General features: G+C 37.5%; 2 protein-coding genes across 3 annotated transcripts in view; one reads left to right on the top strand and one right to left on the bottom strand.

Annotated features, from left to right (window-relative positions):
* Positions 1–22,278, top strand: part of LOC124171853 (neprilysin-1-like) — an 88,828-nt gene extending 66,550 nt beyond the window's left edge. For both annotated transcript variants that reach the window (XM_046551211.1, XM_046551210.1), the window contains 7 exons: positions 8,075–8,152; positions 8,246–8,349; positions 8,520–8,581; positions 8,677–8,728; positions 8,814–8,881; positions 13,358–13,650; positions 20,381–22,278. In XM_046551211.1, coding sequence (XP_046407167.1) covers positions 8,075–8,152; positions 8,246–8,349; positions 8,520–8,581; positions 8,677–8,728; positions 8,814–8,881; positions 13,358–13,650; positions 20,381–20,557 — 834 coding nt within the window. In that variant the 3' untranslated portion in view covers positions 20,558–22,278. The remainder of the gene's footprint in view (positions 1–8,074; positions 8,153–8,245; positions 8,350–8,519; positions 8,582–8,676; positions 8,729–8,813; positions 8,882–13,357; positions 13,651–20,380) is intronic.
* The window catches only part of LOC124171851 (alpha,alpha-trehalose-phosphate synthase [UDP-forming]-like), a 42,891-nt gene continuing 36,581 nt past the window's right edge, over positions 21,622–27,931 (bottom strand). The window contains exons 5-6 of the mRNA XM_046551209.1: positions 26,533–26,806; positions 21,622–24,326 (exon numbers count right to left, since the gene is read on the bottom strand). Coding sequence (XP_046407165.1) covers positions 22,441–24,326; positions 26,533–26,806 — 2,160 coding nt within the window. The 3' untranslated portion in view covers positions 21,622–22,440. The remainder of the gene's footprint in view (positions 24,327–26,532; positions 26,807–27,931) is intronic.

Below are 27,931 nucleotides of genomic sequence, written 5' to 3'. Positions count from 1 at the left end.
GCTCTTATGCAGTTGACTCATTTTCGCTCCCTTTTGAAACTCGCTCGAAGTTTCGGTGGTGAACGGAGCGTTTAAGTTGCTCAGTCCCGCACGCTCGTTCTAATAATTTCAAGGATAAATGTACTGTCTCCCCTTCCCTTATCATTTCACGCCATTAATATGGCTGTCCTCTTGGTTTATGCCAGAGCCAACAGATTTATCGGTAGCAATATTTTGTATATGAATACATAACGAAGGTTAAATATTGATATTGATTAAAATGTATATTGTTAATGTATAATGATAATTTATATACATGAAATATAATATTTTTTGCCCCACGGGCTAATTTTCAGAATGTTGCCTTTTCGATGAGACTCGTGAGGAAGTTTTTAGGGAAGGGGGTTGGGTGTCGGCTTCCCACGCCGTGGAACCAGGTTCAAATCCCGGCAGTAACAGAGATATTTCTGAGTCTGCCCGATCCCTGCTTAAGTGCGCTTCAAGTACAGCACTCCGTCCGTCGGATGGGACGTTAAATCGAGGTCCCCTTGGCGCCTTCCGTAAAGAGCAGATTAATGCCGACGCCAGGTTTCTCTCCAACCTTCCTTCCCTACACTTCCCTAGGGCGCAAATGACCATAACTTTCGGTCGCCTCCTTCAAGTACCATACCAGGGATATTAATTACAAATTAGTGGTTGTAGGGGTGAATTCGGTGGCTGTATCTCTCATAAAAGAGGCTATGATGTTCGGCTAAATGTGAATACCAACTTTACGGATGTATTTTAATTTCTTTTCCTAAATTCCTAAGAAAAAGTACTTACCATTGCTATTACTGGTTCTATAACCCAGAAACGAGCCTACTCTCCCTATGCCTGCAAGTCAGCGAGCAATAAATGGATCCTACAAGGTTGCCACCTACTTTTAAAATGAATGGTAAAAACTGTGTCCGCTAATTGGAGGAAATTATTGCTCATTACGAATAACAAAATTTGAATTCTCTGAAAGCAAGGGCTTCGAAAACCCCGGAATTTTTAGCGGCAGGACCAGTTCATCGGAAATAAATTGAAAATTTTATATTTCCCATAGGCTATGTATAAATATACTTATGTATTGATACATTTCTACCTAAAATTATTGTGAATAAAGTAGGCATAAGTATTTGATATCCCAATTCAGCAAGGGAAATGTGTTGTTGGAAAAGCGTAGGCCAGAAGATTGACAGGGGAAGAAGCCCTATGGCTGACAGATATGAGCCGGGGATGAGGAGGGCTGCAGTTATTTGATCCGGGAGTTCCACTAACATAACAGGGAAAACAGCTACGACTTAGCTAACATTTTAAAACCAGGCTATGGTATGTTTTGATCGAGTTCAAGATATTTTTGTCTTGTTATCTTTGTGAATGGCAGTTTTTTAGACCTTATTTTGTAGATTTATGAATACTCCAAGTTATTAGTTAGTTAATTATTAGCAACATTTTTAACTATTGATTGCACGAGGTTGTAATGGGAAATCCTTGAACTAGACATTTTTCTTGCATGCATTGCATGTAAAAGGCTTGTAGTTGTATTTTCAGGTGCATCAGTAGTAAATTGAGACCACAAACGTTTGTAGGCTTATATATGCATCTTAGTTTTAAGTTCAATTACAATTTGCATTTTCCATGGTCAGAACCCTGCCGTGGTGGAAAGGCTTGCGTGGTCTAGAAACTTGCATTAATTTATTAGCGATAATAGAAGTGGTTGCTTCAAGTCGGTCCATTTGTACGTAAGAGGTAGTAGGAAAGGAATTGGAAAATAGGCCAATGGCTAAGGACTGGTGTACACCTTTCAGAAGACTTAATAAACATTATGAATTGAAAATTGTGTTCCTTCGTATAGAATACAATAACGGTATTACGATGAGGAATTTAATGTGTACTTGTTACCGCTGGTGTCATTCCTAGCTGCGTAGGAAAGAAAGACTATGTGGTGATCGTCGTAAAAGGTTCTAGGGAAAAGGGAAAAGATGAAGTCCTCCAAATCACTCGCTTTGGGCACGGCGAATAAGGTGTGAACTCAGTGAATACTCCAAGATATGTTGGATAACACCAACCTCGTGGATATAGTAGAGGTGTGGCAGGTATTAAAGACAAGTCTATAATACTTTGTTGTCACCACCTTGAAAATGACATAAAGAGTGCCGAAACCATGGTCGGTAGCGGAGTTATACATTAAAATGTGGAAATAACAATTTTTTGTATTTTATCATGGTTAAGTATCACATTACCATCACGTCAAGCCTGAAACGATTTCATTCGTTAAAGACAAGTGCCAATATCTCGCGCTGAAAGTTATAGCTTCAGGCCACAGCCTTCTGATTATAAAATGCGACATTTCATCGAAAAGAATAATAAAATGGAAAAGAGTGAGAAAGCGGAATATGGAGGTCATAATGGAACCCTTTGCATGCACTCAACGAAGAATAAAATGTGGAATTCGTGCACGAAAAACTACACGCCGCCCAGCGTGAGGAGAGGGAACTAAGTTATTTAACACCTTGGAATAACTTGCGCCTGATAAGATTGAAATAACAGCGTGAGGAGGCTACATTGGGGAGGCCTCAGTTCATCACGTTGAAGCTTAATTAATGCTGTCACTTCGGTCTGTGGCGCAGCGAGGGGGATTTTGGGAGATAAACCCCCCCCCCAAAGCTAGAGAAATTTTTAAGTTTAATCCAATTTACTTAATTGGATTGATATTACTAATAGAATAGTGTAAAGATTAATAAAATATCCCTCATAAAGCCGCAAAACTCACCATTTTGAACAATTTATCTTAAAATTCCGCAATTTACTAATCTCGCACATACCGCTTATCCAGGTGGGTATTCCATACCCCCACACACCCTACTCACCTACTCAGTTGTGGATAACTTTTGAGGTGCAATGTTGAAAACAGATATACTCCCAAACAATTCCTTTTTCGGATTTCAAACGCCAATATTTAAAAGCGAGAAACAACATCAGCAAAAATACACTTTTGATGCATAAGAGCTGTTGTTTTAAGCATTACTAATCAGTTTCCCCACCACATTTCGGAATTAAACAAGATCCAGGACTACGGAATCATTCTCTCACCTTCCACTGTGTCTATTGCTAGAAAGTAAAAAAATAGTGAAAGGAGCATCGATCATGGAATCTATAGAAAATGGCGCTTTTTTGGAGAAAACTTTCAAAAACGGAATAACTGCTAAAAATTACGTACGTATTCTCTCAATAGTCACTCGACATAATTCGATAAAATAAAGTATAAATATGTATGTCTTAAAAGAAGCTGGTTGAGTCTACCGAACATAATCGTGGTGGTATGTGCATTTCTCGACCAATCTCAAACAAAAGCCTTCATCAATGGACATGAACCTCGATTATCTCACTGTTAATATTTATTAACGGTAGAAAAAATGAAGGACAGCATTAAACTTGTTTACAACTATTTGAATAACATAGCAACATCACGTACGACCTTGTTTACTAGAGTATAGAGGATATATTGTGCAGAAAAAGGGAAATATAAAGTATTAATAATTGAAAACGTGAAATAAATATTGTGTTTAATAGCCGTGTTAAAATAATTGGCAACATTAAATGAGTAATCTCCACTGGTGTGGAAGTTTTACTTACGAACCGTTGACTGCAAAAACTATCACAGACCATTGACTAAGATAGATTCCTATATAAGCCCTCAGCGTTAGTTATTAATTCATCGGGAGATAATATATTTACTCCCTTTGAAGCAGTAGAAGACCATCTTATATGAACGCAAGTTAAGTAAATTGAGGAAAAAGATCTCAACATTTTTATGCCTTTCAATGCCTTTTTAAATTAAATTCATCAATACATCTCTCCACATTATATTTTTTAATTATAGTATGTAGGTTGTTCAAGATTTATAATAATAAAATATACTAATCAATGTTTCAATTGATGTATTGAAAATTCTATACTTATAGAACCACTTTTGCAATGCTTGTCGTCACTGGGAGCGAAGGAATTTTCAGAAGAGATACACTACTTGCTGAGATTTTTAATTTTGATCTCTTTATCTCTTTTTGCTACCTGCGGTTTTCTTTATAGCTCGATATGTGCCATCACCGTCAAATGTCAGAAACGCTGCAAGTCCCGGCAAATGTCATTGGAGCACATTATCTTTAACTCAGTGTACTTAGACTGTTAGACGATGCAGTTTTTATTCCTGGCGCTTTAAAATAGCTGATGCAGTGGAGGGCTCAACATGGTTCGTACGGGTGGTGAAATTTGACCTATTTTGTTCTCATTAACTGCAATGACTCATACTTGGAAAACATAAAAGGAAAAATCCACTGCAGGCTACTAAACGAATGACGGCAGAGGGTTAGAAAGAGCATTATAGTTGTTCTATGTGCTAGTGCGCAATATTTAATGGGCGAGATATTTCTTGATGATGGATTCCTACCTGCAAAATTATTGACACACGTGTCAAGGGAGGAAAATGAATGAGAATGGAATAAGGGATGAACTATTTCAATTAAAAAAAAATAATGTAAAGTTATATGCCATTGTTGAGTTTGGGAAGTATCACGTGATTTGCATACTAAAGCATGATAATAATTTTGCGAATGATAACTTCTTTTGGGATTAAAAATGGTGATGGAAGGCGTAAAACCATTGGACAGAATGACAAATGTCTCTCAAATTGGGGACTGCCGCTTACAGTGTTGGTGAATGATCAGCTATCGGCTATTATCCTCATTCTCTTGCAGTTTGTTAGTTTTTGCCAGCTGGAGACATGCTTTATGAGTCCAAAATTTAACTCACAATCAGTATTTGAATTACAAACCAGCTAATTTCTATCAGGATATTTTATGAAAACAGGTTACGAAGGAAGAAAAATTACCGTATCCTTTAATGATTTCTCTCATAATAGCTGAATATGCACAGACACCAGATTTTTTATGAGTCACTGAGGGCGGAGAATTCGAGAGGCAAGAACTTTTGCCCGTGATAGATGGAGCTATTAATCCCCCTCTTCCTCCTTCTGCGTATTCTCACATGTCAAAACTCAGGTGCCATAGAAAAGTAGATTAAATGTTGTTCCTCATAATTTGTTCTTAATCCGTTGCCACACGTGAGAGAAGTTGGATTAAAATGGACGGCTGTCATCTTGCTCTGGAAAAGGAGTGGTGCTCCATAGAAGTCAGGCAGCCAGGTTTATTTTAACCGTTTTCGAAGGACTATCTCATTACTATTCTGAATGGCAAAATGGTGTGCGCAGAGGGATTTTTATTTTATGTCTGGATCCGCATTGCTGTTCTCATATGTGGCATCCACCCTTGCTTTCCTCTGACTTAGTCTCTACTTTACGGGTCCCATATTTTCATTCATCTTTAGTCCCAATCACAATCTCCTCGGAATTCCACCTTGCAGTCAATATCACTTGATGCACTCATACCTTGTCCTCTCCATCATAGGCACGGGCGTCTTTCTGACTTTAGTTTCGCTCAGGTTCACAAGCATTTCCGGGCTAATAGTTCGACAGGAATTCCGATCCTTTTATTTATTTTTCTTCGCTACTTTTGGAATCCTGATGTATATTTTTCATGGATTAGAGCATGTCTTAGTAGTTCACTCTGCATTTCATTTTTAGATCAAAATTGACCACAGGGCCATCATTCTTTTTCCCTAGCTCAGAGTATGTAGTCGTTGTTCGGTCTCCGTTACTTTTCCGTACTTGTCTCCGTATTCTATTTTTATCATTGATTTAGAATAAAAATGTAGATGTGATAATTGATTAGTCGTTATACAATATTATTTACTCTCGATTCTGCCTGTTTCTGTGAGGATTTTTATTTTCATTTAATGTTTTTAGGCAAATATTAGTACGTTTATGTGCGAAAGATTATTTCGATCGTTTGTATTGTTTATAGTTACCCTTATATTTTTGATAGCTTTTGATTGTCCATGTAGTTAACAATCTTTCAATTGAGGCATTGAATCAGTAAATGTATGTCAAAATATTTGGCCCTGGTTAGTGAAATGGCTTTGTTGATTTTTGGCTCATGAGTAAATAAAATATGCTATTTTTAACCGCATGCATTTCTATTGTATTGAATAATGAATGGAAGTTGATTGCTGCATTATCTACTCCATACAAGAGGTCGCATGTTACTCCATTATTGCGTCAATAAGTTTACCAATCCATCTCCCAAGGATTGGAAATGCTACCAAGCGAACTGGCTAAGATCTTTTGGTTTACTAATACGGAAAAAAATATGAATATATGGTTATCATTTTCTAACTACAATAGAAACTTATTTTTATTTTGAAAAGCCACAATCACAGGTGCTTAATTTTCAACGGAAGACGGCGCTGCATGAGAGTGATAGATTCCCCAAACCTTCCCCCTCCAAGGTTCACCAATAATTGACTTACTTAAACGTAAAACAAGATTTGCTTGTGAGATGATGGGAAAATTCTCATCATCGAAAAGAAGACTTCACTTCAGTGATACAAATTATAGTGGCTTTTTTCTAACGAAAAATTGCTACCACGTCCATCTATGTATCTTTGCGTCGGACATTGGGCTGAGATCGAAAAAAGTGGACAAAAATATTGAATAATCTGAAACAATTAAAAAATGCGAAAAAGTTGCTTGTAATCAAAGATATGAATGTAATTTGATATGTAAATTCGTGGTTGTCTTTATATAAGCTTTCATACATGGCCAAATTTCGAAGGTACGTCGTTTTCAGTTTTCTTGGGTAATTTTACAGATGCGTTTAAAATATTTTCATCGGGGAATTCATTTAGGGCAGGGGTTCCCAAACTGGGGGGCGCGCCCCCCTGGGGGGGCGTGGAGAAAGTCCAGGGGGGCGTGACACCCAAATGAAATAAATAAAAAATTACAAAAATAATTTCCTCAGATCTTTGAAATAAAGTCTTCCTAAGTTTTCATAATTGTTTTTGTAAAGTTTCAATAAAGTTGTAAACTTTATCAAAGAAGGTTACAGTACAGGTTAAAGTACTTAAAAGTTTACCCCAGTGTTTCAGAGAAAGCTGTTCGGATGTACTTGCCTTTTTCAACAACGTACATGTGCGAAAAAGCGTTTTCAACTCTTGTGGCGATCAAAACCAAGTACCGTAACAAACTTGATGTCGAAAGTGACCTACGCTGTGCTTTGTCTGAAACTCAACCCAGGATCTGTCAACTTATCAACATTTAAGCGCACCCATCTCACTAAATTACATTTTATGTTTTGTTTTTGTGAGTAGGTAGGCCTATTGTTTCACCTTCCTTAAACTGAAAATGTATCTGTGTTACAATGTTAAATTTTGTATCAGTAATTATATTCGTTTTTCATGTAATACTTGTTTTAATTTTCATCATACGTACAATTATTGAATCTTTCCATTTTGCGTTACTGTATTCAACAGTGAACAAAAAAAAATCTACCTACTCACCGTATCAAGTAGGCACATACTTGTACGAGTACAAGTACTTGTACAAGTAGGAGTTGGTATGTACGGCACCGTGGAAATAGGGTATTGCAAAATGGAAAGCTGATCTGTGCAGCGGGGGGGGGGGGGGGGGGGGCGTGGTACAAAAAAGTTTGGGAACCCCTGATTTAGGGGATCGGCTGCGCGTGCATTTGGCGAACCGCGAATTGCTTAACTTTTCCGAGCGATGACGACGCTTTTTCATAAAAAATTTCTCTTGACACATGCCCTTCCTTGTAGAGAGTTCCATGACTGAAACTATACATCAATAGTTTCGTGCAAGAGATGGATTTTGAAAGTTAATGTTGAAGATGTAGGTACTACGTAAACAATAACCGAGTATATCCTTGTAATTCTTTTAAAAATTTTCGTTTTTATACCTCCAAAATAATAGTTGCAATATTCCTATGACTATTGGAGTAGCAGATGCAAGCAATGACTACCCTATGCATACATTTTTATTTTATGAGCCAACTTTTCTCCAGCTTCTTGCCTTGACCGCACAAGAACTAGAATTAGTTGTGCTAATCAGTTATTGGCATGTAGGTTTTCTTATTAAAATTATCCATTGGCTTTTTTGTAGCTAGAATCCATGGGGAACAAAATTGGCTACCCAAAATATATAGAGGACCCTGAGGCACTAGCTGCAGAATACGATGAGGTAAATTGATAATTGGTTATAGCGCTGGTATTGAAAAATCGGTGTAGTTTTTTATCTGTTATCATGATAATGATATCGCTCCGTTCTTTACAGTTGATGATAATGGATGGAAACTTTTTACAAAATATGCTCACGTTAAAGAAGCATGAGGTTTGGAAGGAGTTAAGGAAGTTAACTCGTCCAGTGGATAAGGCCAAGTAAATAACTTATTTCAATTAATAAGCTAAATAGCTCAAATAAAAATTTCAATCAACATTTTTCATCCATTATGCTGTTTACCAATTATTCTTATTAATCAAAATAAATTAACTTGCTTGATATTTACTCTCGGAGAAATGTACATTGTATCAAATTTATTTATTTACAGGGAATGGCTTATTCAGCCTCTTGTTGTGAATGCATTTCATAACCCAACAATGAATGAAATAAGTAAGTGTTTGTCCCATATTTTCTATGGCTTCAATAAATCTTAAACAAGTTGTGATAGATTTTCTAGATACAATTTCTTCCTCTATCTCTTTTAGTTTTTCCTTTGGGAATTCTTCGTCACCCTATGTTCAACCCTGACTATCCAATGTAAGTTAAGTGAATGAGATACAAACGTTAAAATGGATAAATTATTTTCTTAGTTTTAATTAACTGAATTTTTATGTTATTTCAGGTACCTTAACTTTGCCAATATTGGGATAGTCATTGGTCATGAAATAACCCATGGATTTGACAATCATGGTATGTTTTACTCCTACTAATGGCATTTGAAAATAATTCAGTGAGATAGGCATATATTGACTCAATTTTCAGCTTACACTAAACAGGCTATCGTTAGGCTATTCTATGATTGTGACGATTTCAATCATAACACTTAGCTCGCTGGCCTTCGTACTGTAGATCTCTTCCCCTGTGTTGGTCATTTTGAATACTTTTTTGTTATTCCTTAAAGAACCAATCTTTGATGCGAGAAATATGTGTTTGGTATCATTTTAAAGGATGAATTTTACTTCTGTTTTTTCATTTGTTTATTTAGAGGTTAGTTTCACTTCGCTAAAAAGTGGCGAACTATGGTTTTCCAAAAAATGGATGGCGTTACATTACGCCCGTAGCACGCAAAGTGATGGAATTGGAATAGACTTTAAACAAGGCCGTAGCCAGAAAATGTTTCATTATTGAGGAGGAATTTATGCGCAGAAGCGGTACATTTTGGTGAGGATCATCAGCAAGAATCACACTTAAGACCGTGTATCCCAAAAATTTCGAGTAAGGAGGGAATTGGAACCTCCAGTCACACTCGCTCGCTACGACCTTGGAACGAAATCATTTTGGCTGCCACAAGATGTAAATTGACATTTATCATGCCTAAAAAACGGAGGAATAACGCGTGACAATATTTAATCTGACGACATCTTAGTCTCCTTAAGAATAGACAGTATTATCATAGACAGTATCATTAAGTACTTCAAAATTTAAGGCAACTATAAACATTTTCGTGGTTCATACGTATAGTGTTAACTAATTTTGGATAGGAGCGTGTCTACCATGGTCACATCTACATTTTTCTATCCCTGTTACACACCCTCAGAGTATAATGGTTTATTTTATCGAATTTCCCAAATTTGTGCATGAAATTTCGCAGGGTAAGTGAAGCATGAGATTAGCTACAGTATTTTCCTCTGATTACCATGGTTTCAAAACGAGAAACAATGAATTGTTGATCATCTGATCTTCGTTTCGGTTTATTCATCGGAGGTCGTTTTCAGAGGAGTCATGGAAAAATTAGCAATGCCGAAGGGCATTTTCCTTAACTTTTTTAACAAGTGGATTATTAATATATGTTTTCATAACAAGTTACGCCTGCATATTAAAAAAACTGTTTTGGTTGCGAATGTTCCTAAATATTATAAATTTTGCGGCACCAAAATTGATGGAAGTTTTATTTGACTACAATGTCTTTTCTTAACCAGTGCCGGAACGGTGTCCCGGGGCGTTGCGGCACCATGACACCACTGGTCGTTTTATTTCCTCTTTAACCAGACTTTTTGAAAAAGTTTATAAACGAATAGAACCTACAAACCGAGAATATGTATAATGTGATCATCGTGGGCTTGATTAATAACTTCATTACGTAAAAATGTAGTTGCCGTATAATGGACAGACATCTCATGTTCAGACCTGGCTAACATGACACACTGTGTCATTGACACAGCCTTCCTCATCAGCACATACTTAATTGCATCTTTTGCATGCGGTTTCTTTGACCTTATCTGTTTACAGCTAATCATATCCTTTTACATTGCTTCCAATGCTACGGATTTTGTGTTTTGGCTTGAATGTTGTTTTTTTATGCGATATCTTCTCGTTATTGTAATGAATCCAGTATGCCGGCGCTAAGATATTTGGCAAGAAAGATTTCTTCACCTGAGCGATTTCGTCCAGAGACAACTTCGGTCACTTTCGTTTTTCCTGCTCCTGTTGGTATCCCTTGGTCGGAGACATTTGCCTCATTAAATCCTTCATTGCGTTTTTAATAAAAAAACGTTTGCTTTAAGACGACGCATCACTGCCTCTGGACCGGTCGTATTTTGTCTTATTTTATGAGGCATTACTCGTGTAGAACCTATGTCAGCATTTTGAAAATAAAGTAGATCATTTTCAAAAACTTCAGCATTATTCTCCTTTAATTTATGTTTAGATAAAACTGTTATACCTGATATAATTCGGAGGCGAATTTTATTAATTTTAAGTGAAGAAAAATTTGATAAAGATTTATTTAGTACCCTCACGAAATTTTTAAATGATATCAATCATTTTAAGTTAGTAGCAGGTCACAAAAAATATCGGTGAAGTGGGAGCTTTTTCTTAAAAATGTGGTCATTCATTCACACCCGATATCGCAATTCATTTAAAGAAAACACTTGGTGGAAAGATAAGTTATGATTAAAACAAAATCATTTTCATTCGGTTAATTATGTTTTTCAATACTTATTCATTTGTGTGTAGTACCACATTAGTGGTATTTTTCTTTTCACGAGAAATGAAAAATTTAAAATGTGTTCTTCTACAAGTAAAAATGACCGGTTATAATGGCGTGCTTTGCAAAAGCTGATAAATTTTAAAAGGGCATCAGAGCTGCGACGATAAGTCTACATGCTATTTAGAATGAGCAGAATGCATCGAGTGCTTGAAGTTAAAGAAGAAGTAAGCTTCGTGGGTTGACGCAACCCCAATTAAATTCCCTGTAATGAATTAGTACGTTGCGATCATGAACTTGGACAAGGCAATTGAAGTAAAAGGCCTGCAAATGAATGAAATGGTTTGAAAAAATCTTTCCCTTATTCCGGTGAAACATGTACCAAAGACTAGGGATATTCATGGTAGGAATTATCATGCTCGTCGGTAGGGAAGAAGTCAGAAAAATATCCATTGTATCGTTTTAGAGCATCCTAAGCTATGCGCCGCGGCGCATAATAATATGAAACTCGCCAGAAAGAAGCGTTATAATTCATTTATCGTTTTATGAGTGACAGGATGCGAATCGGTTGGCATATACAGATTTTTGGCGTACGGGCTGAAGTAGCTTTTGAATGTTCTGCGGCGCGCCGGTCGGTTATAATTCAGGCTGAGGGAATACTTAAGTCTATGATAGAGGCATTTTGGTTAATTGATAAAGAGAAGCGTAGAAAGTAAGACTTATTCATATAAGGAAGGAAGGACACCGAATGTCGCTTACAAGAGTCGCCCGAATGAGGGAAGTCATAATTCCCGCAATCATCGACGCTCTTCGACGCATCATATATCTTCTATAATTGAAAGCTAAAAATAGAGCTTTTCACGAAGTAAAAATAACACAGGAAAATATTGCATTATTCAATTGATTTACACCATTATTCTCGTAGTGGGTCGCGGCAAAAATTCGGCATTGGCATAGGCCGGCTTACCTCGCCCCTGGAAACTCCGTGAAATCTGCAACCCGTGTATCGTTCGTGTCATCTCGGTGTCGCGATGTAGGCGCTTTTATAGAGTGAGGTATCTTCTGCGCCCTATCGGTACGAATATCATCGAGATGACTCTCTGTGAATGGAAATATATATTATTTGGAATTTTAATTCGCGGATGAGTGATGCACTTGTTTGATTAAAAACATTTTATAGGAAATTCTCAGAAGATACGTGGCCTGTATTTTGCATTGCAGGTATGGTAAAAATTGCCTCCTACTACACAATTCTATCAAAAGAAAATTATCTAACTCAGTTTTCATTGATGTACAGCTGCCTTAGGTAATTTAAGCCTGAAATATGAATGAGAAGTTTGCAGTGGATAACACTGTCTCGAAATGTTTTTGGGTGCAGCTGTGTTGTTTGGGCTAAAGGTTTTGCGGCCATTTCAGGAGGTATCTCATGGGATGATTAGGACTAGAGATTTTATTTGTGGTACACTCTTATACTATCGCACTCTTAGGCTGTGAAAAGGTGGTGGATAGATTAATGCCAAGCTCATTCCATTTTTCTTGTCTCAGTTACCTACCTTCTCCAGGGTCAGCACAAGTAATACTGTTATTTTTTCGTTTAAAAATTATCCCTTAATTTGCTCGTGGCACTTGCAAGTTTCATGTAATAAACGTGTCAAAGCAACAAATGAATATTATAAATTATATTTTGTTTATATTTTAGCCATTATAATTTTGTTAATAATGGTATGAATTGAGACTGCTGACATATTTTATATCTCATCAAAGTATCCAATGAAAAAATTCAAGACAGCTGAAATATGCATTAGTTATCAAACGAAGTTAGTTATAATTAAATTGATTGCAATTAAAAATAGACTATGAAAAGTATGGTTTCTATAAACCTATTTATTCGTCCTCCAGAAAATTTTGCAACGTTCATGGAAAGGAAGTTAGTGTGGAGTTGGGTACCGAAGTTGAAATAGCACTGACAAATCATCTGGTGTGTTTCATTTGAATGAATTTCCACTATTGTTTGAGTGTGATTTTTGGGAAAATTTGAAACCCCATTCTCTCGTCCCCTGTCTCTCTCCCAGACACTCACAATGAGGCTTCCAATCTCACTATGCATGTGCATAACCATATTTAGTAAGTGCAAAACCATTAAACTGGAGTTTTGAATTACATTGCATGTGCATTTTTATGCAATTCATCCATTCTTTTGCTCTTCACATGAAATATTTTCTCTTTACATGGGTGCATAGGGAGGAGGTATGACAAAAGTGGCAACATGACCAATTGGTGGTCTGAAGATATGACGGCCCGATTTCGGGAGAAAGCCACATGCTTTGCAGAGCAGTACTCTGAGTTTCCCTTGGAGATGGTTGGCAAAAATGTGGATGGCAATGAAACCCTGGGAGACAACATTTGTGACAATGCTGGCCTGAGGCACAGCTGGTTGGCCTATAAAGACTGGGTTCGGGACCACGGGCCTGAACCTCCCCTTCCTGGCCTTCCCTACACAGTGGATGAACTATTTTTCATCACTTATGGCCAGGTGAGACTGAAAAACCAGAGGAGTATGCTTTATCTTTACAATATATATCCTTGCATACATATTGAGACACCCAAACCTGAAAGACATACCTTGTCAATGAGTGAATATTGAGGATTTATGAGACCAAGTGTTGAGGTATTTGACTTCTTTAAGATTACACAATATCATGTATGCGACGCATTCATATTTTCCAGATATTTTCCATTAGGTAAAGAGTGATTCGATGAGAAAATATGGAGATACCAAACACATTAATCCCCATTCAATGATGAATGATCAAGATGCTGATAAAAGAGGGACGTATTTACCATTTACATTGACCATATACCATTTTAGTATGTCAAACTCAATATAATCCAATGCCTGGAGGGGTCATAAAAATTTCATAGAGATTAACTGATAAAAAACATGATATCCTAGAGACAAGTCCCCAAGATATCATGTTTCTGTCCAATTGTAATCTCTTTCCTCCTGCTGTTCAATTTTGTTACTCATATAGTCACTGATGAGTACTCAGCACTAGTATCCCATATCACTTCTTCGTTTCTGGGGTAATGCTCTTAAACCATAACATGATATGAAACAGCACTGATCCAAGAGCCATTCTTATCTATCTCTCTTATAACCAACACCAATATAATGACTCAGCATAGCCATTTACAAATTAGATGCTGAATGGCTATAAATTAACACATTCAGCTCGGAGCATGTCAATTGACGTGCTCCACCGGTTGGGCTGGGGGCCCTTTCTCCACCTCCGCACATTACTAAAATCCACTTCCGAGTCTTCCGATCATGGGTATGGCCTTCAGCAAGCTTCCCTCTTTCATAGGGTGTGCGCCGTTTGTAAAAAGCCATATTTGAACGGAAGTTATCGTGTGGAAACCTCCCTCTATTTTTCTTTCTTATTTTATCGGCCGCTTCTGACAACTTCCATGAAAATCGGGCCCACATTGAATGTGTTAAGTACTTACATAGTACATAGGCGGATCTAGGGGGGCACGTGCACTAGGGGGGCACGGGGGCACGTGCCCCCCCCAGACCCTTAAAAATATGGAAGATTTTTAATACGGTCCCATTATTATTGCATTCGTTTTGTATTACAAGGTATCTTTGTGCCCCCTCCAGAACAAAATCCTGAATATGGTCTTGCTTGGGCCCCCCCAGGAAGAAATCCTGCATTCGCCCCTGACATAGTACCTAGTTTTTTATCTTTGGATTTTGATGGTTATAATAGAGGGATGGATGTAATAGAGATTATAATAATTTTAAAAATTGCCATAAAACTGATTAGTGTGGCATTAAAAATTAGGAGCACTCATTGCTATACGTTGGCAATTATTATAAGTCTTTGGATGATTTAGAGCCAAAATTATTTAAATGAAATGAAATTTTTCTTGTAAACCTCTAAATATTGAAATGCTTAATTTATAATTTATGACTATGCTTTGTTATTGCACTTTCACATTCTCAGGATCAAGGAAATTAAATATAATTAATTATTAAGCTATGTAAAATATGTTTTCCAAACGTTTTGATGCTGTGAAAGCATATTTATATCCAAGTTCATCATGGCATTAGGATGTTTTAGTGTATTAGAAAATTTTTGTTGGCATTATTTGTTTAAGAATTGAATCTAGTATTTTGATAAGTAAAGATTAATAACTATAGTTATGTATACATATGTATGTATATAACTATAGTTATGTATAATATGTATACATGATGAAAGGTAAATCCAAAATAGTATACTGTATAGAGTAAGCATTATACATTGCCATCTTGATTTCAGGTCTTATGAAAATACTTTCCCTTAATCATAGCTTTTCACCATAAGTAATGAAAAGACAGTATTGATACTATCTAAAACTGAGAGCTAGAGACCTCTTCTCTCTCTTTCCAATACTTAAAATCCAACGAGAGCCCAAACTTGAAAACAACTTTATTTGGATTTACCATAGGATCTTAGAGTGAACAATTCCCCAGGTTATAAATTTTTCTTCATGGATATGATTTTAAGATAAGTTAATTTTCCTCTCTCAGCTGTCCCATAAACATAATAAACAACCATATTTAGTTCAACTCCATCGAAATCATGAAAACCAGAATATTTTTCATTAAAACTTGAAAAATATTTAGCACCCGCTGTCAAGGGCGAAACCAGGGGGGGGACAATGGTCTGACAGGCAAACAATCTTCTCATATTTGAGATTAAATGCTGTACACAACAATTACTATATGAACAAAATTCACTAACTCTTGGTTAACTATGTGGTATTCCATTATTTCCTGGATATAGACAGTTACTTATACCACTTATTTTATAAGAGCGCGACCCGGGTTTCAATGAGTAATCATCATCATCAGGCGCTAATTATAATTTGTTTATCTTGTTGTTAATCTTGTTGTTACCTAGTTGTTGTTAAATTCATCAAGTAACTAGGTAACAACAAGATTAACAACAAGATAAAAAAATTATAATTAGCGCCTGATGATGATGATTACTCATTGAAACCCGGGTCGTGCTCTTATAAAATAGGTAAGTGGTATAAGTAACTGTCTATATCCAGGAAATTACTATATGACTTATTGTCTTCATTTTAATATGAAAATTATTGTTATGGAATTAAATGATCGAGAATCTGTAATACACAAAATAAAACGAACATAATGATAACCACATCAAATATCTTTTCAGTGTCTGGGTGGGGTACATGCCCCTGTGTCTCCCCATAAATCCACCAATGCTCACTGTTATGATCCAATTCCTGCCACAGTAGGGTAGCCAGGAATTGTCCTTTGCGGGGGAGATCCATAACCAGGGTGGAAAATTTTTGAATGATAGGGTTCTAAGTAGAGGGTTTGAAACTAATTTTAACACTGTTCATAATTGAAAAAACTTCATTTGTCGAAGAAATCTATTGTAAATGCATGATTTTTCTATATTTTTTTCTGTTATGAAGGAAAGAAAATGTGCTTTTATATTTTGGTTGGGGGGGTCTGGACCCCCCAGACTTCCCACACTTGGCCCACAGCATTTAACCTATGAACTATTGTATTTTAATTGAATGGCACGGCCATGTCAACATTTAAAAGAATAAAGTCTGGGAAATTGCAAGAATTAGTTTGAGAGTAACTCAGGGTTTTTGCATTTTCATGCTTATATAATGATATTTAAGGGTGAATTTGCAAGGCAATATGACATAGTTTCTTTTTAATTAACATTTCCTTTTAAGGATTCCATATGCATTGTAGAAATGATGTTTATATGCACATTACAAATTCTGAGTCAACCAGTGTCATATGAAGTCATCAAAGAATCAGACATGTGGGAAAGATGGGTGGTGGGTGTGGATGAGAGATAAGAATGATAGGTTTTTGGGAAGACTAGGCTGTACAAATGCCTAATTCAGGAAATGGTGGAGGAGTTATAATTGGTGAATGGGTACCATGCCATTCGGAAGGATTTTATTATACATTCAAAGATATAAAATTTCAATATTTTATTTGAAATTTCATCTGAATCCATTGAATCATACAAATGCATGAAATATATTGTGTTTTATTTGAAATTTAATTTCCTGAATGTAAAAATATTTTCCTAGAGCTGTATTTTAACCCTAACCTCCTGTTTGTACACCTTGTAGTTTCTAATTGTCTTCTTACAGATATGTAGTACTCCATATCTTGATTCTTTTTGAATCTATTAATTTGTCCCTCTGCAATATCTCTAACTTTGGCAATGCACCATTGTTTTAGTGTACTTTATTAATGGACATAATACTGTCTTCTACCATTATTTCTGGGAAAATGCTCAATCACATATCTGTTACATGGTCAAAATATAGTTTTCTGCACAATTTTTTTTATTCCTTTCTCTCATTATGATTTCCCTAGTACAGAAATGTGGGTGAGCAGATATTCCTTCTGTTTTCATGAATGGCAGAGCTGATTTCAGAAAAGCAATGGCTCTGGCCATATATTTCAGCTATCCATTAGTTTTAGGAATGTATTCAGTATTCATATTTGGACAGTTTAATTTCTTGGAGTGCAGCTGTCCAGAATTTGGATCTCAACTTACCCTGTTTCCTGATCGATACCCTGCTTCTACAAATGCAATTAGGAGTTACTTTTGCTCAGACTCTATCGGAGGATGGATGCTTTTTACTGGGATATTGGGACTGATAGCCAAGTTGCCAACGTACGAGGTTGCTTGGATACATCTGTAACCCACGGACCTCCTCCCATTTTGAATGTTTCTAAGCACAGTATATTATACAGCATATTATTATTATTTGCAAAGAATTTATTGGTTTTTATGAGCAAGTTTACTCAAAAAGCGACTGAGTAAATAATTAAAAAGGTTATGTGAAAATGGAGCGCTAAAAATCTGATGTCAGTAACGTCATTATCACTTATGCTATGACATGAAAATTTAAACTCAGTTGTGATAAACTTAAATCATGAGAGGATGTCAATAATCCATCTATAAATTCACCCTTGGCAGAGGATCAATGTTAAAATTGCATCGGGTTTCAACTTACCCTTTTGGCTTCTGGCCAATTATTTCAGATATCCATAAATTTTAGGATTCCATTCACTATTCATACTTGGAAAGTTTAATTTTTAAGTGAGCAACTAAGTCTAAATGGTTGTGTACCTCATAGTATTTGTGGAGATACGAGCTTGAACTGAGGTCATGTCATGTAATATTTTCACCAAGAATTTTTGACTTTGGTTTTTATATCACTTCACCTTTACTGGAGACTGCACTTTTTTGTTAGTCAATTTTTTATGCAGTGTCCTCATGCAGGGTGTAGGGATTCAAAAGATGCTGTCACTTCCCCTGGGGTTAAAAGTAAATGTTTGATAAAAAATTTAGGAAATTTATTCTTTTATTTATGTAGGTATGATTCCATTTACTGAGTACACATACAATGACTGGCACTTATTGACCTTGTAAATTAGAGAGTTGTTTGGCTTAGATATTCTAGAAGTGCAATTGTGCTTGAGACATGCAGATTCCTCGGCAGTTTGCTACTACTTCTTCAAATGCTTACGAGCAATGGGGAAATATCTAAAATTATTTCAAAAGATTACAGTACATCTTGGATGGATGCTTGTTGTCATCTATGTCTTAGGAAAGGCTTCACCTTGTCAGAATGTACATGGTTTGATGTTACTGGGTATTGATAGAAGAAAAGGATGCTAGACCCAAGAAGTGTTTTCAATTGAAAATTTTAACTTCAGATGCTTCATCATGCCAAATAATTTCTGCATGGTTGATGAGTAAATAGCAGCATTTTGCAATAGCATAGAATGATTGTACCTTTTGCTAGCACCAACACAGAATCACCTTAACTCTTACTGTGCCAGGGAATGCTATCGTGCTAGTCCTACCTCTTGCGAAAAGTGCCAAAAGCATGATAGTGCTGCTCCTGCAATACCACTTATAGATGCTAATTTATAGAAGCTAACTTGAGCTTAAAATTGGAATAGCGAGTATGCGTTCACCATTCTCCTGTATGTACAGTAGTGCAGCGAGGGGGGGTTTTTGGGGGATAAAACCCCCCCCAGAGCTCAGAGAAATTTTTAAGTTTAATCCATTTTACTTAATGGGATTGATATTACTAATAGAGTAGTGTAATGTTTAATAAAATATCCCTTTGAAAGCCGTAAAACTCACCATTTTGAACCATTCATCTTAAAATTCTGCAATTTATTAATCTCGCACACACTGCTTATCCTACTGGGTATTCCACAACGCCACACACCTCGTTATTAGTTGCACCTAAACCCCTCCCAGCCTTAATTCCTAGCAGCGCCCCTGCTCCTGTAAGTGGTAAAAATATGAGTGCCCCAATGCCCCATGCATTTTATGCCGGTAGGCCAAACCTCTACTTCATTCAACCATACCTCAAACTCAGTTTGTGGGTCGAAAGTAAACTGTTCGGAGGTGAAGCATGTGATCCCTGCGGTGCGAAACATTATCTGTGTTTTGTTTTATCCCAGACTTTTAGTTTAGATTCGATCCAAAGAAGTTTTGACTCCAATTTCATTTCGACCCTGAGTTTAGCTCCCTGGGTTAAATTCCATTTGGTTTCATCTCTGAATTCCGCTCCCAGGAATTAAACTATTGAAATTTTACTGGTTTTGACTTTCGTTTCGTTTCACTTGCCAACCCTGCTTTTAGCATAGTACCTGGAAAATTGATTGACACTCAAAGGGTTTAGTAAAATGTCCACTTCCATGTCATTGGCTGGAAAGCTATGAAAGCAGGAATTTCTCATGGGGATTTGGGGGAATTTAGCATTTCTGAAGCCCTACCCACTAGACTAGGAAGAGGCATTGTCACCAGGAATTCCTCCAAAGTGAAAAACTTTCGCTAGGGAAAAATCGTTTCTATTCGCCCTGGACTTGAGCCATGACGCTTTGAATGTGTATTTCTTTTCAGAGCAGGGTTCCCATCTTAAATTGATTTCCTGGTATTTTAGGTAGTTTGCCCATAATTTTACTTTTTGCTTGGAGAAAATGGTGAGAAGTGGGCAAGGTGAACCTGATTTTTTATTATAGGGCAAAGGATGAATGGCACGAGGAGGAGGAGGTGTTAGCAAAAGGTTAATGGGAATATATATGGACTGTTTCATTAAATAGATCAATTTTACCCAGCACTGTTTACACTGTACCACAATTATAATTTTTCAACTATCATTGCTGATCATCTTTTCAGATATGGTGTGAAGTACTTAACAAAGAAGGTTATGAACAGTATACCCGTGATATGCACAGCCCTGGACGATATCGAACTCTAGGAGTTTTGCAAAATAGTAATGATTTTGCGGAAGTTTTTAACTGCCCCCTGGAGAGCCCCATGAACCCAAGCCACAAGTGCCGACTGTGGAGCTGAAGTGACCACCAATCGTCGCCGAAGAAATATTTTTCAGAATAATTAAGAATTGAGAATGTTCATCAATGGTGTAGCATTGTATAGATGAGGAAGATTGTAGGACGTTTGAGATGGTGGTGTGCTTAATAAATTGTGTCCCTGGTAGTTTGGATGGTGTGTGATAGGTATAATGGATAGGCTGTGGAATCCATAGAAGATATTGTTATGGTTTATTGATGGAACTTAGAATGTCATTAGGTGATCATGCCTGTCAGGGAGATGTTCATTGACATATGCCTTTTCTTCAAAGAGAAGGCAAGCCTTTAATTTTTTATAATGAGATACTAGGAAACAGAATTACGTCGACCAAGTTCCTTTCATATGAAAAATGTAATTCTTAACTTACCTTTGATGCACTAATGACCCACTTATGTAGTTCTCTATGCTGAAGCCTTGGTATAAATTCCTGCTGGAAATATGTCGCACATTAGTAAGATCCAGCTACAATTAGAGGATTGGATTCAAATATTTTAACTGGATCCTGACTTGTTGGCAAAAAATGGCCTATTGCAAGGTGGACTTTGTACCAAGTTGATCATTAATGGAGCCCGCACTAGTTTTCAAAGTGTGTGGCTTCATCTTGTACAATCATAAGCATGTCAAGTAAGTGATGAAAACTTTCAACCAATAATATGGAGTGTCTTAAATATAGGTATATCTCTGAAATATTTTCAGCAATAATCCATTTGGATTATATGGACTTGAGGCTTTCTTCTGATGCACTAAATATTTACTGTCAATTTTTGTTAATTATGTTCAAGAATAGTATTTCTATAGTAAGTTTGGGTTTATTGAAGTCCATATGTTTTCAATTTGTGAATATCATCTATGCACAATATGCGTGATCAAAAATATTAAAAGCTGCTCATGGAGGAATTTGAAATCATGGGGGTACCTCATAAACTCATAGTGAAGAAAAGCATGGCTTGAAGTATTTTATTTGGTCTATAATGAAGTATATATTTTTATATAGATTACAATTGTTGATCAGTTTCTTAATGGTTCTCTGCTCAAAATAAAAGAAATGTTTTTAAAACTTTATTTTTATCAAAAAATGTACAAGTGGAAATAACTAACTGTTATTATTGCAGTATTAATCAAAAATATGTACCTTACCTCCATTGGTAATGCCATTTAATTTTTTTCCAAAGAAAAGGCATCATTTAAATATCATTTATGATATTCTGCTGTTAAGTTACATAATATATATATATTTCTTATTACAACCAAGTAGGACCAAATTACATGTGCAAATAGCTCTTAATATTTTGCAGGGCACTAAGTCATTGGCTGTTAAGTTTCTTAAAGAAAATGTCTATTGTACTTGAGATCACAATCAGAGTATTCATATATGAGTGCCTCATAACTTTTAAATATCATTTTGCTTAGCTTAGCAAGTGGAGGTTGGTCCAAACCTTCACTTAAGTCTCAGTTCTTTATCTCTATTAACCTCACCAATTTAACAGAGGGGAACGAGAAATGGATACAAGGTGAAATAATCCTAATGATGACCCTATCTCCCTCATGAATACCATGTGCTACAAAATAGTGCAACTGTTGTGGTAGCCATAATCTTGAGTATTGGTCATTTGCTGGTTTTCATCGTCACCCAAAAGGATGAGCATTCAGTCCGTAAATTAAATAGCCAGCAGTGTCAGGGCTGATCATGCATAACAATCACTTGGGGTAATGAAAAATCAGTGAACTACCAATTTTAATGGTAGGAGTTCCTTGTGAGTGTTTGCTCCATATGGGCACAGTTTCAGCAAGGCCATCTGTGGTGGTGAGATTGAAATTTCAACACAAAAGGGACAGAAAACAACGAAACAAACAGGTGCCTTGTTTCATACTGCTTTTTTAAGTACTTCATCCTTGGAACGCTTTACTGTCTTCACAATTGTCTTTGGGCTCTTACTTAAGGCATATGTGAGTTTTGCACCACCTTCACCATTGCCTGTGTCATCGTCGTCCTCCTCGTAGCTCATCTGTGAGTGGATGCAGTTGAGGTGTGGTGGGGAGCCCTTCTCAAGACTTTGGGAGATAGGGGAGCGTGGAGGCCTGGGGGAAGCACGGGGTGTCACTCTTGCTGTCCTACGGTTCATCTGCTTCTCCACCCACTTCAACATAGTGAGAACAGCATCAGGTCCCGCCAGACGGAAATTGGCGGCTGACCTAACAGCAGGGGAGGAATCAACTCGGAAAGTGCATGCAATACCTTGCAGTGCACTCATAGCATCCTCGTTACCGGCGTAGACGATCCTGACCCTCTCTGACCAGTCCACGCCATATGTGGTCCTTAGGATGTGAATGGAAGCCCTTCCTTGGTCCCATTTGACAGGCGGCTTGGCCTCTATAGCAAGCTTTGCTTGGTGTGGCTCGAAGCCAAACTTCTTGAATATGGCCACTGCTCGTTTCATTATGTCTTCCCTTAAAGCGTGTGGCGTCTCACGGTAGTGGAACGTCAGGAGCACACCTTTGTTTTCCACCCAAGCGCCATCCCGGCACACTTCATCCTGTAAAGCACGGAGGAGTTGGCGTAGTTTCTCCGCGTATTCCTGTGGGACTGGGTGCACAAATTTCGTGCCGTCAGGGTGAAGGATCTCCAAACCGTGCGACCCAGCGTATGTGACACCATCAATCCCCACCATTTTGATCACATTCTCGAGGCTCCTTCCGGAAATTATAGCAATATTCACATCGGGCATGTTAGCCAACCGCTCCAGTACCCTCTTGGTTTCCAAGGGCATGCTGGCCAAATCAGGATGGGCCGCCAACTGAGCCAGCGTGCCGTCGTAGTCGAGGATGAGCGACAGCTTGCAGGAGCCGTCCACGTGGTGCTCCAGGTACTGGTCAAAGTCGTCCGGAGACAAGGGCTGCATGCGAGCGGAGAGGAAGTCGCTCTGCTCTGGGTCTTCGGCGGCGGATGCGCCTACCGCCTTTAGGAACGAAGACATCCAGTGAGTGACGTCCGTCTGCTGTTCCCTCCGCCTAAGCTGCGTCATGCGAACTTCCCTTTCCTCCAGGGGCATCTGCAAAGCACGTGCTATCGTCTCGGCCACCTCCTCGAGCTCGTATGGGTTGACAACCAGGGCTTCGTGCATCGAGCCTCCGGCTCCAGCAAATGGCGAGAGGATGAGAACTCCCGGTTCCCGGATCTGGCACGCGACGTATTCTTTGGCTACCAGGTTCATGCCATCCCTGAGGGGTGTGACTAGCGCAACGGCTGAGTCCCGGTAGAAGGCAGCGAGCTGCTCTTGAGACACGCAGCCGTAAATGTATCGAATGGGTGACCAGTTGGGCTTAGAAAAACGTCCGTTCACGCGCCCTATGAGCTGGTCCATCTCCTCTTTGAGCTGCCGGTACTCGCGAACGTCTGTTCGTGAAGGAACTGATATCTGAAGGAGAGTCACTTTCTCGATGAACTCGGGGTGCTTTTCGAGAAGCTTCTCAAATGCTTTCACACGGTGGACTAGTCCTTTGGTATAGTCCAGTCTGTCAACGCCCAAGATGATTTTCTCCGTCTCGTCTTTGATCACCTTTGGGGAGGTCTCTGCAAGTTGCACAAACCGGTCATAAGGAATACCGATCGGAAGGGCCTTCACGTGCACAGTGCGTCCAGCCACTTCAATCAGCTGACGATTACGATCCACGCGCCAACCAAGACGGCGGGAACAGCAGTCAATGAAGTTCAAGCAGTAGTCTTCAATGTGGAATCCAACCAAGTCGCATGCTGTCGTGAAGATAATGTGAATTTAGAGGGTGATTCTAACAGAAAATAAGATATAACTCTATATTTATAGGTTGTTCGATAACTTTATCCTGAATCAATACCAAATTGAATGAATTGAATAGATTTGTTGTTGAAAATATTGTTATGATATCAAGTGAATTTAGTCGTATTATATTACATTGTTTTATCAAATTTTCCCTTTGAAGTTTGATTTCCATGTTGACACGCCAAAAATAAAACTATGAATTTAACTAAGTCATGAATACAACTTCCATTAATAAAGAAGCAATAATATGGTCAATAATATTTTTATCCTTCAACTAGGTTTTGTACAATCTTTTGAAATCAATGTTGGGCTATGTGACACTACCTATTGTAATGCAAAATATTTTGCACATATGTGATCCTTTTTCATCTGACTCAATAAAAATGAAGTACCTATTTGAAACGCGATGGTATGACTTGTTGATGTCGTCAATTACAGTTTATTAAATGATATTCATTGCTCAGTTGCAGATTCACAACTCTTTATGCGCTCATCTCCGATTGATCCCAACTCAGGCCAATCACAACATTTTTCGTCCTTTTTACAAAACGGTCAGAAAATATCGATATGGAGCCTTTGATATCATCGGCAAAGCCCGAACACCAATGGTCACATAATTTATTTCTATAGGGTGTTTCTACACAGATCTTTGAACAGTACTTAAGGAAATTGCGGGCTTCGGAATCCTAAATATGAGCTCGGAACTATTCCGCGAAAGTTTCAGAGACGTCAGCGATGTCGGGCGTCCAGTGACGAGCGTCAGCTTCTTAAATGACCTGGCTACGCAGTCTTCAAAGAATATTTGAGTAAAAATTTGAAAGAAATTTTGATTAAATGCTTGAAATGGAACGCAAATTATACGAATTGTCGAACAAAATTAGATTAAGTTCCATTTTCTGTCCATTAATTCGGACAAGTTCGCTAGTTACAAGGTTAATTTCAGCCGAGAAACAGAATTCTATAGAGTTATTTTGGGGATGATTCCTCGGCAAAAGTTAAATAGCATTCTGCGTATATTAGCTGGGATACAGTTAATATTTATACTTATTAGGATTCCGATATTAAATGTGCGCATACAAGTGAAATGATTGTTTTATCGTCAAATTTATCGTTTCAAATAATACATGCCTAAATCTATCTTGCGACACTCGAGAGGTCACCTTTTTAATAGAAAGTCAAAAGCTAAGTTGATTCCAATCAGGTTTTCACACTAAATTCTATAATTTGGAAAAAGGTTGAGGTATGAGGCACTATACTGCATCGCAAAATGCTCTCTGTACTCGTCACACAATGGCTGACCCGTGCTATAAATTTACGCTCTAACCATTGATAAGGGACTAAAAATATTTGATTGCGGTTCATCGATCTGACCTTTTGACCTTTTTTGAATCATTGGGAGTCATAAATCCTTATTCATATGTAAAACCTATTTCCAAAGAAAACGTCAGAAATGGCTTTGCCGAGGATTCTTTGAACACTTCTTTGCACAAAGATACAGAACTGCTTGAGAATAAGATTTTTATTTCAGTTTATGTGGAGGTAATATCCGAAGTGGAGTACAGAGGTGACCCGAGAATTTACGCTCAAGCCATTGATAAGAGAATTAAAATGTTTGATAATGGTGTATCGATCTGACCTTTTGAGCTTTATTTTTGAATTATTGGGAAGTCGTTAGTCCTCATTCATCCATATGTAAAATATATTTCCAAAGACTACCATGGAAAAGGCTTTTCCGAAGTTTCTTTGCATACTTCTTAGAACAAAGATACAGAAGTACCTGGGCATTGAGAAAGTACTAAAATTATTTTATTATGGTACATCGATCTGAACTTTTGGCCTTTATTTTTGAATTATTGGAAAGACGGAAGTCCTTATCCATTGGAAAAAGCTTTGCCGAGGCTTATTGCATTCATAAAGATACCGACGTGCCCGAGGATAGGATTTTTATTCCAATTGACGTGAAGCAAATGGCGCTAAACATGTAAATGGAACAGATTAGAAAGATAATTTGTAGAAAATAATAATGATGCAACAATGACATAAATGTTAAAAAGTGCGCATTAGCAGTGAAGTTATTCCGTTTGGAGTAGTAATTAGTTTCAATTATGGAATTCCATGTGTTCATAGCGATTCCATTGTGTGATAAATCTAAGTAATTACCGAGCATTCCTTGAAGAACGGCATCGTCCCATGGAAAAAGCCGCATAATGTCCCATGAAGGGAAAGGTATATGGAGGAAAAATCCAATCTTGAATCGGAGTCCTTCTTCCTCTGCCTTCTGTCTTATGTGCGTTGGAGCCACGAGAAGCTGGTAGTCATGAACCCAGACCACTGGAGTGACGTCATATTTCCCAGCGTCATCCAGCTCACGCACAACCTTCTTCAGGGCCATCACACTGCGCTCAGCAAACTCTTTGTTCACCTCACAGTAAGCCTGGATAAATGGAATCAATATGTAATAAATCTCATGAGATGAGGTGATTACTAAAGACTATTCTCGAATTGAGCCAAGAAATAGAGAAATCATGTTTAGTATTTCCATGATTTCACTCCTCAAATGCATGGAATAAGTACCTCTCTTTTTTTCTTGGAAGAGAGGTGATGGTATCAGTTCGTTGTGAATTATTAATTGATTCATTACCACTTTAGAACTGTTGAGATAACTACACATTTGTACTTATAGATCAGATTTTAGGCATCTGTTAAAATAAGATGGGTTGGCACTTTTTTTTTGGTATGCAACCCTTGAAACTTATTTTTCAATTGGCTGAGCAACATATGCCACAGCTACGAATGTTTTCCGGTTAGTGGGGGATTTAGTAATAACCTACGAGCTTAAAATCTATATGCTCGCAGTCAAGAGCGCCTGCCACTCACAACGTAATTTTTGGAATAATTGAAAATATAACAATATTTAAGGTGACTCCTAAAATGAAAGTTTTTATTTCACCAGCTTAAGAATCAACGTTTAAAAATTATTGATTAATATCTTAAAGCCAATTATCAACGCATATCAGATCTCCGACGCTTTATCGATTGCAGGTGTTGAATACCACCGAGGCGAAGCGGAAAGTAATGAATCGACCTCAATCCAGCCCTGGACGACAAGAACCTGTTTTGTACTACTAAACTTTGCAGTCGGCAAAAAATTTAGTAGTAAAAAAACAGGCTTTGATGAGATTCCAGATCTTTTCTAGTTGCAGTTGTTTCCAGGGATATATTTATTAACCCATTCGCCTCTTAATTTTTCATGGAAATTTCTTAACTAAATGCCTTTTATATTTTTCCAAGGGTTTTCATTTACCTATTATTTTATAGAATATGAAATTTTGTGTCAAGATGCATAGAATTTTTATGGGATAATTTTAGTTGTTTTTTTTGCACATGATATTTAGTTTTAAGATAACATTCATTCAGGATTGCCACCGGATAAGGTTCTCCATCTCTGCCGACGTTTCGAAACGTCGGCAGAGATGGAGAACCTTATCCGGTGGCAATCCCGAATAAACTTCAACAACATCATACGCCGGGAAAACCTCAGATCTTTCTTAACATTCAT

The sequence above is a fragment of the Ischnura elegans genome, chromosome X (genome assembly GCF_921293095.1).
Source record: "Ischnura elegans chromosome X, ioIscEleg1.1, whole genome shotgun sequence".
Taxonomy (NCBI): Eukaryota; Metazoa; Arthropoda; class Insecta; order Odonata; family Coenagrionidae; genus Ischnura; species Ischnura elegans.
This window is presented reverse-complemented; position numbering and strand designations above follow the sequence as displayed.